The 13,757-nt window shown below is 34.7% G+C and overlaps 5 protein-coding genes across 5 annotated transcripts; 3 read left to right on the top strand and 2 right to left on the bottom strand. All coding sequences in view use genetic code 12, as the record gives it.

Moving 5' to 3' along the window:
- Positions 1–144: 144 nt before the first annotated feature.
- On the bottom strand, positions 145–2,040 carry CTRG_00573 (uncharacterized protein; the record flags this gene model as incomplete). Its single annotated transcript, XM_002545746.1, has 1 exon — positions 145–2,040. One exon carries the CDS (start codon positions 2,038–2,040, stop codon positions 145–147), a length of 1,896 nt encoding a protein of 631 aa, XP_002545792.1.
- Positions 2,041–2,923: 883 nt separating this feature from the next.
- CTRG_00572 (protoplast secreted protein 2 precursor) lies at positions 2,924–3,523 on the bottom strand (the record flags this gene model as incomplete). Its single annotated transcript, XM_002545745.1, has 1 exon — positions 2,924–3,523. One exon carries the CDS (start codon positions 3,521–3,523, stop codon positions 2,924–2,926), a length of 600 nt encoding a protein of 199 aa, XP_002545791.1.
- Positions 3,524–5,394: 1,871 nt separating this feature from the next.
- On the top strand, positions 5,395–5,964 carry YCP4 (flavodoxin-like fold family protein; the record flags this gene model as incomplete). Its single annotated transcript, XM_002545744.1, has 1 exon — positions 5,395–5,964. The coding sequence occupies one exon, from the start codon at positions 5,395–5,397 to the stop codon at positions 5,962–5,964; it is 570 nt and encodes a 189-aa protein (XP_002545790.1).
- A 2,600-nt stretch (positions 5,965–8,564) lies between these two features.
- On the top strand, positions 8,565–10,046 carry CTRG_00570 (uncharacterized protein; the record flags this gene model as incomplete). Its single annotated transcript, XM_002545743.1, has 1 exon — positions 8,565–10,046. One exon carries the CDS (start codon positions 8,565–8,567, stop codon positions 10,044–10,046), a length of 1,482 nt encoding a protein of 493 aa, XP_002545789.1.
- Positions 10,047–11,394: 1,348 nt separating this feature from the next.
- IFE2 (Ife2p) lies at positions 11,395–12,690 on the top strand (the record flags this gene model as incomplete). Its single annotated transcript, XM_002545742.1, has 1 exon — positions 11,395–12,690. One exon carries the CDS (start codon positions 11,395–11,397, stop codon positions 12,688–12,690), a length of 1,296 nt encoding a protein of 431 aa, XP_002545788.1.
- Between the last annotated feature and the right edge of the window lie 1,067 nt (positions 12,691–13,757).

Genomic DNA, 13,757 nt, shown 5'->3' with positions numbered 1-13,757 from the left:
GAACGGTAAACACATGAAAGTCACGTGAAAACTCCGGGAAGTGGGGTAGATTGCGAAACTAGAAAAGAACAAAAGAAAAACAAAGAAAAACCTTATCTGAAATATATAAACAAAACAAAGACCAAAAACACACACACACACACCTCAGTTCAGCGTAGAAAGATCAATTGTAGATTCATCAATATGATCCAGTTCCACTATACTAGTAGCGGATGATTCGATAGTACTTTTGTCGTCATGATTGTTATCGCTTCCCGAATCAATGCTAGTACTCAATTCTTGATTATTAAATGGAGTGGAATTCGTGAAGCGACTCAAAATCTGCAGCGGTTTGGAGACAAGATACGGTCTTTGAGGGGAATTATTAGGAGCAGCGCCGACAGAAGTAGATGAGTTGTTGTTGGAAAGACCAGAACTGCCTTCGATTGGTTGGCTATTGGCAGTATAAAATGTCATATCTGAAGCGTCAGAGGACATACTTTGTGGTATATTATCCCTATTAATGAAACTAGTTTCTTCTTGATAGTAATTACTCCGACCTGGTTCTGAAATTGAATGTGTATCTTCATGAACTCCACTATTTTGGTCACTGGTACCTCTTGTGTTGAGGGACATTGTGTAATGATCACTATCGATACTTTCCACTTGCGATGGAGTTAATCCAAAAAACGGACTTGAAGGGCCGATATCCAAATCGGCAGTACTTCCATAATCCACAGTATCTTCTTGACCAGCAAGCAAGAGAGCTGTTGAATGGCGACTATTATGAAGCATATAATTACACAACGGACAACTTCTTTTAAAGTTAATTAACCAATTGGACAAACACTTTTCGTGGAAGAAATGCTTACAATCCAACACGAGTACTCTAGATTTCAATGGAACATATTTTTCCAAACAAATCGAACACTTGTATGATGGGAAAAAATCATCTGGAGCTGTAATACTATGCAAATGAGTCTTTGATGTACGCAAATCAATACCCCCAACAATAATCCTGTTTATTGATAATGTTGATCCATTGGGTGAAACTTTTGGAGACTCCATTAACAAAGTGTTCTCGCTATCTTTAGGAACCATGCTACTTTGACCCGTGACCTTTAAATAGTGTTGAAAATGTTTGGCTGAAATCAAATGGTCAATATTGTAAATATAAATAGGCAAACTTCTAACCATTTTTGCATTCCGTTTGTTCACTTGTCTTTTTCTGATTCTCTGACCACAAATTACAATAGCATAGAAAAGGAGAATTAACAATGGTGGAGATAACACCATAGACAAGATAATACTAACCCAACTTCCAATATAAGCTGTAGTGATCTCAAGGTCCACATTGTCTGATTCATATAATTGCAAGTTTTTATAATCTTCGTTTGTAATAAACATAATCGGTACTTGTAATGATCCGTCCTGATTAAAAGTATTTGAAAACATGGTGATCAATCCTCTATAAGGCTCATCATTGGCAATAATGATACTTTTTGGCTCCAAATCAGATTCAATCAAAGTGGTAACTTTATCCACAAATGTACAATCCCCTCGCAAAACAACTAGAACTTTATGGTAATACTCCTTGCGATTAAGGGATTTTAAGTCATCCAAATTACAAGCATTGTAAGGTAAGATCTTGTACTTGCTCTCCAATTTATAGTTCAATATAGGACTGAATGATGCATATCTGCCGATGAATTCATGGGAAGTCAAGTTATGGCTTTCATCTGTGGTGTTGAATCTGAGGACGGCGTCAATAGGGAAAAAGGAGTTGACCACACTGTTTAATGGATAATCTAATTCGGCATCATTGATAGCGGAGTTTTCATTCAACAAATCATATCTATACTTCAACATCAACGGTTCTATGTATTGCTGTTTAAATTCCTTAAATGAATTGCGTGTTAAAAAGATTGCATCGTCCCAGTCAAGATGAGTAGAAGATGATTTCAGGCCAATAAGATAAAAGCACAATAGGATAATCGAGCAAAATACCACCACACTTGGCCTCAAGACGGATCTTGTGGTTTGTGGTTCCCTATGTGGCATGATGGACAGTGGGATTAGTAGACAATATTATCGATTGTATTCAGATGGCTCGGAAAAAGAAAGGAGTGTGATAGTTATGTGTATATAAATAATAGCCAAAAATAAAATAAAAAAAAAGTCACACTAAAGTTTACTTGTTAATGGCGCGAGTAAAAGTGTAGTGCAGACGTGGATTTTTTTTTTTTTTTTTTGAAATGTTTAGTCTAAGCGGTATTGTGATAGAGTAGGTATAATATGCGCCCCGTCGGTACGTCGTTACTGCGAGAACAGTTGGACGGACAAACATGACCCAGGGGATGGAAACAATCAGTACAAAGAAGAAGTCTCTGGGGTTGCCGTGGGGGGGGGGAGGGAGGATGATTTCCTCGTTTACCTCCCTCTTACATATGCAAACTTCAAAATAAAAAGGGGAACTCCTGATATTATAATCAGATTCACAACGGGTTATTATTGGTGTTCAAATCACGTAAATTTAGATTTTTGACTTTGTCGCAAAACTTGTACATTTCTTTTTTTTTATTTGAAGGAATATTTGTCATTACGTCGCTGGTATATCCACACTATCTAACGGTAATACACTCGAGTGTATGACCAACAAAACATTACAAATGCAAGGAAATGCCTCTAGTTACGTATTTCCAAATATTCAACAATGGGCTCATCGGATCAAACACGGACGACTTTAGTGATATAGATTGCTAATTGCAAGGGCACATAAAAATTACCCCAATATTGTTCAAGAGAGCAATAAAGAATTACATGTTTTGTTAGTTACATTGCTCTTAACGTCCAGTTTTGCAACCGAATTGTTGCAAATTGTTTTTAATCATTATTATTCATTGAAATAGTTATATAATACATCTGTGTTATGTCTATTCTAGATTTATTTAGAGACAGTTTCAAAGAAAGCTTTACCTTGGGCGAAAGCAATTTCTTTTTCAATTTGAGTTGGTTGTCTGGAACCATCAGCGCCAGCAAAAGTACCAGCACCATAAGCTGAAGCACCGTGGATTTCTTCCAAGTTGGATTGTAAAGCGAAAGCTTTAGCGTAACCCAATGGAACGAAAATAATACCATGGTGAACAAGGACACTCAAAGAGTTGACAACAGTGGTTTCTTGACCACCACCTTGGGTACCGGTAGAAACGAAAACACCAGCGTATTTACCGTGTAAAGCACCTTGAGCCCACAAACCACCAGTGGTGTCCCAGAAAGCTTTGAATTGAGCTGGGAAGTTACCGAATCTAGTTGGGATACCAAACAAGAAAGCATCGTATTGAGTTAAAGTTTCAGCAGAAGCAATTGGGTAGTCTGGTTTAGCTGGAGCGTGCATCTTAGTCAAAACTTCTTCTGATAAAGTTTCTGGGACTTGGTAGATGTCAGCTTGACCACCGGCAGCTTCAATACCTTTCTTTTCTTCTTCAGCTAATTGAGCGACGTGGTGGTATAAGGAGTAGATGATAATTGCAACTTTTGGAGCCATTGTGTGTTAATTGATTAAAGTGAATAAAGAGAAAAAAAGTACTATACAATTTCAATTGATTTATCTCAAAGGGAATTGGCGTGATTTAAATACATTGAATTCTTCAATGCTTTGCCCTTTGTTTTTTGAAGATGCAGACCTAAAAAAATTTTGAACTACAAAAATAAATGAAAAAACCATATAAGCCACAAAAGCGCTGAATGAAAAAAAGAAGAAGAAGAAAAAAAACGATGGCCACACAAGAATATCGCAATCTCGACACCGGAGAGCCGATACGCTGATTAAACAGTCGTATCGATAAATAAATCAGTTTATAACTACGATTCATTACCCTACCCAAAAATAAGAAAAGCTTAAATGAAATATCGTGGAGGTTTTTTTTCTCGCCGTTTGTGAATCTTGTGGCGACAACGGTTCAAAGTCATGGTAAAAAATCCATCTCCATTCGGATCGTTATCAAGATCTTGCGACTCATTACGTATTTCGGAATTTATGGTTAGTAAGCATGGCCCCAGCTCTTAGTAATGGAAATGCAAAAAAAGAATAATAAACAGAATTATTTTACACTAAAAAAATAAGCAACAAAACCAATCAAACTTGAAATCCGGAATAAACAAAACCGACCGGAAATACCTTCATGGCTCGTCTACGCGTAACTGTGTAATACAAAAGAAACTAAATTGACAAAGAACCTGCTTGGGTTAGAAGAGTTGCCGTGCCTAAAGCAGACAAAACTGATTGTTAATTGTGGACAGAATATTATGTGAATTTCTCTTTTCTCCGGTTATTAAACGCGTCAACTGGTTGAAAGATATAGCTCTTTAGCCCACGTTCTGTTTTTGCTTTTCCTTCTGGCAGGTATCGTACAAATAGGACATTTTGGCCACTGGCCTTGTTAGCCCTAACCATTGGTGAACCTAACCAAAGATACAACCTAGTGCCCTTCAAATACCGTGTCTCAACGACATTGACCGCAGCTATGAAATAGATTGAACGTACAGAAAGCTGAATGTTAGAAACTAAAAAAAAATGAACAAGCTAGAGTTCATGCATTGCGTTTAAATTAATAATATTACTAAGTGAATTGTAATCAATCAGTGAGGAATTTCGACTAATTCCGGACGTCCTGGCAATAATAGCACAGAAAAGGGAAAAGAAAAAGAAAAAATAGAAAATGGAAAAACTGACAATTTGATGCGAAACTTTTTTTTTTCAACAACAGATTTCCAGGTATTTCTATTCGGTTCTTTTTTTTTTTTATCACGGTACGCCCATAAAATATTACATCAATGGGCTTACATTGTGTTTTGGGAGCTTGATTTGTAAGATTACGCTACTTTGATTAGAATTTCTTGCATTATATTTAGGGTATTTCCACTGCTACATCATTAGCAACGTCTCATCTCCGCCAATTACTCAATTCCAGATATTCCAGTTGTGCAAAAAAAAAAAAAAGAATTGAAAAATTCTAACCTTAATGGTATATCGCAACTACTAATAACCTTCAAATATTACTGTAATTCATTTGTAAGCATTGACTTGAAGCTTATTTGCAATGCATGAAGTTCTATTAATATCTAAACTTTACAATGTAATTTTTTGTTTGCCAATGTTTCTTCTGTATGGAGTTTTTTTTTTCTATTTTTTTGTATATCCAGACATGTTCCTAATTTTGTGTCGAACTTGCTTCCACCACTCCCAAAATATATACATTGTAAATTCCCACTAATTCCATTTTCTAATTTTTAATTTTTTTTTTTTGTTCTTTCCAACCCCCTTTCTTTTTAATTTTGAATTTGATTATAGAATTTTGTTTTCATTCAATCTTCCATTTATTACATTCATATCTCACCAATTAACATAATATCACAATGAAGATTGCCATTATTGAATATTCCACCTACGGCCACATCACTCAATTGTCTAGAGCCGTTCAAAAGGGTACCGCCGAAGCTGGTTACAAGGCTGACTTGTTCCAAGTCCCAGAAACTTTACCACAAGAAGTCTTGGACAAAATGCATGCTGCTCCAAAACCAACCGATATCCCAGTTGCCACTTTAGATACTTTAACTCAATATGATGCCTTTATTTTCGGTATCCCAACCAGATTTGGTACTGCCCCAGCTCAATTCTTTGAATTCTTTGCTGCCACTGGTGGTTTATGGGCTTCTGGTGCTTTACACGGTAAACCAGCCGGTGTTTTCGTTTCTACTGGTACTCAAGGTGGTGGTCAAGAAACCACTGTTAGAAACACTTTGAACTTTTTAGCTCACCACGGTATGCCATATATTCCATTCGGTTACGCCAATGCTTTTGAATTACAAGCCAACTTGGATGAAATCCACGGTGGTTCTCCATACGGTGCTGGTACTTTTGCTGGTGCTGACGGTTCTAGACAACCAAGTAAATTGGAATTGTCTGTTGCTGAAAAAACAAGGTGAAGCTTTTGCTAAAGCTGCTGCTAAATTGATTGGTAAGAAAGCCACTTCCTCTTCTAAACCTGCTGCTGCTGCTACTACTGGTGCTTCCACCACTGCTGCTGCCAAAACCACCGAATCCAAACCAGCTGCCGCTGCTGAATCTGCCTCAAAACCTGCTGAAAAGAAGGAAGCTGCTGCAGCATCTCCAAGAGCCCAACAATCCACCAAGGCTCCAGAATCTTCTGACAAGAGTTCTTGTTCCAAATGTATTATAATGTAAAAGAAATAAATCACAAATATACAATTAAATTAATAGTTACAGAATAACCTCGAAGAATCAACCATATTCTACAAACTGAAAAGAAAGGTGTTAGTTATGTATTGACTATTTTTCTTTCATACACATAGAAATTTTTATGCTTTAATAGTAATTAATAGATGACATAGTAAAAGAAATTAATTAGTAGTTAGTAATGCTAGTTTATTTTGCAACAACTAGGACATGAAAATTAATACATACAAAAAAAAAAGGTTTGTAATAAAGGAAGGAGACACCCAAATCTAATCTATCTTAAAATCCCACTTTCATATCATTCCAATATCACATTCGTGCTATGTAAATCCCTCTCCAAGAACGACTCATCGTCCTCCCCATCCTGGACACTCCAAATTGTCTTCAGTCCCAAACTAATACGGAATCAGTAAGATCGCCAATTACTCCATTTTTGTACATAAAACTTCAAACACGGTTCAAGAGTCTAGCATGCCCGACATGAACATTGGTAACAAACCACTAATTAGGAAGTCCTTAGATCTGAAACTGGAATGAACTTTAAATGTAAACAAGAAAACTCAACTGGAATAACTCCAACGAGTAATTTTAATCCCTCGCAACCACTCTTCCCTCCAGTCTTCTATGAAATAGAAAAACAAGAGATAATTAGTTAGGAAAAGACCATGATTTTCTGAATAACATCCTAAATCTGACATTAGTCCTTACAGTGATCCCATATTCACACCAAAAACCAAAGATACAGCTATATTTCTTTTAGTTAGATCTCTAGGTTTCTCACTGCAGGATAAGAAATTGTGCAATGAAAAGGAATACCTGATTTCGGCAATGCCAGAAACACTCTAGTGAGAATTAGCAAAGACAACCAACTTTTTATCTGACTCCATAAATGGAGACAAGAAAGGAGAATTTACCCAAAAAAGTTTCTGATTGAATCCTGGAACGGCCACCACAATCCGAAGAACATGGCACCCCAAGAAAATCAAAACAAAAACAGTAGGTAAATCAAACTCCCCAGTATAGATCATCCCAAAGTGCATACTCCCACGCAAAATGAGTGAAACCAAAAAAAAACCAGGCTTGGTCTCCTATCATCATCTCTTAATACCTGTTATTTGTTTGATAATTATTTTTGATTTAAAATTTCCCTTCAAAAACAAAAAAGAAAAAATCCACTAAACAAAAAAAAAGTATGGGAAATTTTGCTGAATACCCCGGGCTAAAGAATAATAACTTTATGAGAAAGAAGGGTCTTCCAAGTGTTGCTAGCTAACTTCGTATTGATCTTAGGATGAGCCCATCTGCCGGAATGACATGATTATTGCATAGAGTACTCGAAAACTAGAAAGCAGAGTCCTTGTGTAAAGCAAATAATCAACATTCTTCGATATGACCCAGCAAATTAAATCGTCGAAATCCTGGTAAAGTTTTTTACGTGGTTTTCACGAAGGTTAGTGCAAATAGAAGATTTTGTTGCCTTTCAAACCTGAAAAATATTCAGCATACAATGTAAATAAAACATCGTTTTTATTAGTGTAAGGATGTCACGATCATTGGTGTACAAATGAATGATCTCAAACTATCAGAAGGGCCAACTAAGGTAAATGGATTCAAATGGCTCACAATGTCATGAGGACTGAGTTATTCATTATATTTTAGACGTGCCATGTAGGATGGAAACTTCGTCAGTCTTTAGTTGTTCTGTTGACGGATAACTGAATGGATAAACATATCTCTGAAAATAGTGGGAAATTAAGCATATCTTCACCATGAATGATTAAGGTACCGATTAGATGAATGGATGTCTGACTTAACAGGAAAAAGAACAAGTATGTAAAAAAAAAAAAAGAAGTAAAGTAAACTTGTGAAAGACGAAGCGAAAGGTCAATCCCCCCTCCCTTTGTGAATTTAGTACCACGACATTTAGGTGCACGACATTAAAATTTGAGAAAAAATAGATTCAAAGAAGCAATGTAACAATGAATATTCAGCTGCTATATATTCACCAATCACACCATTGATACTTAAAATTAAACGTGTTGGCAAAGTAGCAACTAATAAGGTATATTTATCACTAGCATGATGGTGCTAATTAACTGTATGTTGCATTTGCTTTCTCACTCTTTAATTTGCGACATTTTTCATTGCATTTTTAAACGATCTTTGATGTTTACATTTTCTGAAACAAAAGAAAAAAAGAAGTCCTGAAACCAAATCTCCAACTATTGATGTTGCTTCGTTTTACAACCAAAATTAGGTTTCAAATAAAATAATATTCCAGACAACACTTTTGACAGATTGATATTGTATAGATAACTGAACACCTGAAATGTCATCTCAACGACCCAAACTAGAAGCTAGAAAACATAGCAGTCAACATGAATCTATATCGTCGTCGCGTCTGAATTATATTCCACCTCCTCCAAGACTACGTAGCTACACCGATCCCACACTACAGTCACTATATAATGATGACACTGGTTCAACTCGTTTAATTCATACAGCTCCTGAGAGCACAAATGAGAATGACGATCAAATATCTTTTATTGAAGATAGTGAAGATGAGATGGCAGTTCTATTGAGTTCCGCGTCTACCAGTTTACCGAAATTAAGTTCCATGATGTTTAATAATAATTTTGAAACTTCCATGGATACCAGTGAAATGAATCTTAATTTATATCATTGTAATGAATCATCACAGTTGAATAATGATAATTTTAATGAACAAGATTTTGCCATGCCAGCTGATTTGGTGGATATTCATGATTTCTATCATTCACAGAATATGATTGCTGAGGATACTGATGTGATATTGGTAACTAGTCAGAAGGAAGCAGTCAAAGAAAGGGGAGAAATTGCTCAAGATCAAGAACCACTGGTACTGAAAGTCTCCGTAGAACAAGAAGATTACGATGATGAATTTGAAAGTAATATTTCAGTAGACAATGAAAAAAGTGAATCCATGGATAAATCAAATATGCTACTAACAGTGGGAAACATATTTAGACTCGATCAAGTCATGGGTACCCCAAAAGAAGAAGAAATATTAGAATGTTCTACCCAATGTGATGAAGATGAGTTTAAGGAAGTGAAACAACTGAAGAAAGATGCGACAGTTGAAACTGAGTCTGTTCTAACGCTATCGAAGACTGATAGTAGCGAAAGAAAGATAGAATCCTTTCCAGGTGAAGTTCAAATTATAAAAGTACCGTCACCAGAGGTGAAAGACGTGGATGACGTCGCGGAAGTGAATATAGTAGAAGAGAAGTTGGTGGAATTGGCTGATGAAAAATTGATTGAAAAACTGGAAGAAAATGATGATAGTCCAGTCACATGTACTGAAAATCCAGACACACAGGAGAGTAAGGCCAATCCCAAACTACAGCACAAGGAAGCTACCCAACCCGAACTAGAAAATGATGAAAAGGTAGTTCTAAAGGAGCTGAAATATTTCAATGCAGCAGAAGAAGAAAAGCCTACACTTACTACTAAGGATGTATTGCCGACAACCAAAAGTCCAAAGAAAAGTAAATCTATTGCTAGTCCACTGATGGGGCCATCTTCCTCTTCAATCGAGCTAAAGAATTCAAGGGTCATTGCTCGACCAGAGTCTAAAGTTGTAAATGGCAACAAAGAAAATCATCATGCTACTATATCAGCAACTAAATCCACTAAACTCATCAGGAAAAGAATCGGTTCTAAACCATTATCAGAAATTTGTAACCAACAACCAAGATCAAGGGTTGGATTATCTAAAAGAGTTAGAATTGATTCGTTGCATAACAACATGAAAAAGAGAAAAACTACGTAGTTTATATTCCTAAATAGTTTAATAAGAATTCTACTGTTTGTTACTAGTTTATATTTATTGCAAAAGGAATGTACGAAAGCTCGTAGAGTCAAGACTTCATTGATAATTAAAATCACAACTGAACATAGCATTTCGGTTACTTTCCCGGGCTAGAGAGTACGTCCACACTAGGGCAAATTAAATCCATTACAAAAAGTAAGGACAATGCCAGCATGACCGCTCAATGCAAATTTCCCGGTTAGAATATATTTTAGCTAAAGAAGAAAAGAAGAAGAAATATGAAAAAGAAAATTTTTTTTTTGTTCATTCTTTTTCTAAGAAAATACTCAGAGAAGCGATGATTTGAGGTTTCGGTTAATGCACTACTTTGGTTGGTATGATTTTTCAATTTAGGGTTCATGAACAAAGTGTATAAACGTTATTTTGCATATCAAGTTACAGCTGCAAGGAAAACCCGTTTTAAAGTATGCTCTATTATTAGAGAAAGTATATGATAAGTAGTTGTATTGATATTATATTAGATGGTATATTTTTCAGTATTTTGTCTAAAAATTATACTAAAATGACGACAGTGGAGGCAGATGGTTAGAAGATAAATGATGGAAACAGGTCAACTATCATTATCACTTTGATTAAGAGCATATCAACTCGAATATTAATTAGTAATATGGATAAAATCATTCATCAATATTTCTTTCCAATAATTATAATCTCCTCGGAAGATCCACCAAGTAAGTAGACAAAAAAAAGGTCTCAACTTATAAAGATTGAATTATCCATGGAAAAACAAAAATCCAGTAAGACCAAAATGAAACACGTTAATCATTTCGTACACGTTCAATTCTTCTCCTCAAATTTTGAATGACCTGGTAAAATTATTGACTCTATAGCAATCAATACAATTCAAGAATGACAGAGAAAGTGAATGTTAGAGAAATTACATGAGAATCGAAAGATTCAATAAATTAAGTTGATGCAGAGTCTCTTAAATCAAAAAAAAAAATCTATAGCCTGAAAAACACGCAAATTATGCATAAACCCAGGTGATTTTTTTTTAGGTGTTGAAGTATCCAACCAGAATCCCCCATTTTACTGAGCCTCACCCCCGGGGAAATTAACAATCAGTGTACGATAGTTGTTCCCAAACGAAAAGATAAATTGACCACGAGGAAATTTAGATAACCCGAAACATATAAAAATATTGAGATGTGGACCGGAGAAAGAATTTTTGTGGAGATTCATAAGGTGATGATAATATTAATTCTTCACTAGATTATTTTCAAAAATATTGATTTACGAATTTGTTTGAATTTTTTACTTTTTTTGTTGTTCCAAGGATATATAAATAATGTTTAAAAAATTTCAAACTCAATTGATTCGAAATTTTGAAAATAAATTTTTATTAAATTATAAAACTACATTAAAATCACGAACTTTTCATAATTTTTCAATTCTTAAACAACAAAAAGTTGAGAAATTTATAATTCCTAAAGAAATGCAAGCAATTGAATATTTTGGTAATAAAGATTTAAGATACGTTACTGATAAACCAGTACCAGCAATTGTTCATCCACATGATGTTAAAATTAAAATCTCTCATTGTGGGATCTGTGGATCAGATCTTCATGAATATCTTGATGGACCTATTTTTTTTGAAGGTGAAACCAATCCAATTACTCATAAACATAAAGCAGGTCAATGTTTAGGTCATGAATTATGTGGGGTTATTGTTGAAGTTGGTAATGAAGCTGAAAAGGATTTAAAAGTTGGACAACATGTTGTTATTGAAGCAAATGGTACTTGTAAAGATAGACAATATTTACAACAACTGTCAGAAGAAGAACAAGATATTTGTGGTGCTTGTGCAAGAGGTAAATATAATGCTTGTAAGAAACTTAATTTCTATGGATTAGGTTTCAGTGATGGTGGTATGGCTGAATATATGGTTGTTACTTCAAACAGAGTTATTCCATATGATCCAAAAGTCATTCCTGATGATATTGCTGCATTAATTGAACCATTGGCTGTTTCATGGCATGGTGTTCGTCAATCAAGAATTGAAGAAGAATCAAATCCACAAACTTTGATTATTGGTGGTGGTCCAATTGGATTATGTACCATCTTTGCATTGAAGGGTCATAAAGTTAATGTTAAAGATATTGTATTAAGTGAACCAGCTGCTGCTCGTAGAGAATTGGCAGAATCATTTGGTGTTAGAACATTTAATCCATTTGAATTTAAAGATGCAAAAGAACAAATTCAACAATTGATTAATATGACTACTGGAAAAGCTGGTTTCACTCATGTTTATGATTGTTCTGGTAATAAATTCACATTCAATACTATGGTTAAAACATTGGGTGCTGGTGGTGTTGGTACAAATTTAGCCATTTGGCCAAATGTTCCAGTTGATTTATATCCAATGGATTTGACTTTGAACGAACTTGTTCTCACTGCTAGTATGGGATACACTAAGAAAGATTTTGAATTAGTTGTCCAAGCATTTGAAGAAGGTTTAATTAATCCAAAAGAAGTTGAAAAATTGGTATCCAAAAGAGTTGCCTTAAAAGATGGTATTGAACATGGTATTTTAGATTTAATTAATAACAAAGAGAAATACATCAAGATTTTACTTCACCCATGAGATAGATAGATTTTAGATTATGTAATAATGAGTATGATATAGGCTTAGAGATTAATAATAAGATATAAATCTGTTAATAACTGTCATGATTCGGATGAGTAGGTTATGAGAGAAAACATACTGACCAACGGTTCGATAATGAAGGGAAGGATTTAGAGACAGAGAGATGAAATTTCAAGTTACTGATAAGAAACTGTAAGTCTCTGTATGTATGAGTAAAAATTGGAAAACAAGAACTACGAGCCCTTATCTACATTCTTTATAACTACTTCAAAATAAAGACTTCTCCTCAACTTGATAAAGATGCATTTACATACGAGTGACAGCAAAAGAAAAGAAAAAAGAAACACACCTTCTTGATGGCTTTAATTGATATCATCCTTCCGATTCATCACAGTGGTTCTGGATCAAAATTCGTTTCTCAATTGTAATCCTATGTTAATCAAATCGAATCCAATTATGCAAAGTGGAACTAGACTTCCACTCAATCCCACTCCTCCCTCCCCAAACAAAAAAGTTAGTCACCAGTATATTTATGATCTCAAATAGCAATATAGCTAAGCAATAACCAATAATACATCAAAATCATTTAGGTCGGCAAAAAAGGAGCAGTTCAAAAGACAAATCAGTTAGTAATATTGACTCTCTTCTCAGTTTGCCCTTCAAAGCTTAACCAGCATTTATCGGGTTATTCCCTCCACTTCAAATTCAATTTGACAAAAACAAAAACAAAAACAAATCAGATTTTATGACGTCATAATTCTCTTCGCACGCGAAAAATAAGAATAAAAATAAAATAAAAAAAAAGGATCTCGAGGGTTAGAAAAGAGTTACAAACATCAAGTATTCATCAGAAACAAAAACCTGTTTCTACAAAAATCAATTTAAAACATATACACCCAAAATAAAATAACTCCTATACTACGAATAAAAACACATTTTTGCATTTTTTTCTTTAAATAGTTCAATACATATATTTGTATTTATGTTTGTTTTTTGCTTCTTCTTCTTATCTTACTTCTTTATACTAAAACTTACACATTGTGGAGCTTTCTTTTTATCTTTTG

This window comes from Candida tropicalis, assembly GCF_000006335.3.
Source record: "Candida tropicalis MYA-3404 genomic scaffold supercont3.1, whole genome shotgun sequence".
Lineage (NCBI taxonomy): Eukaryota > Fungi > Ascomycota > Pichiomycetes > Serinales > Debaryomycetaceae > Candida > Candida tropicalis.
This window is presented reverse-complemented; position numbering and strand designations above follow the sequence as displayed.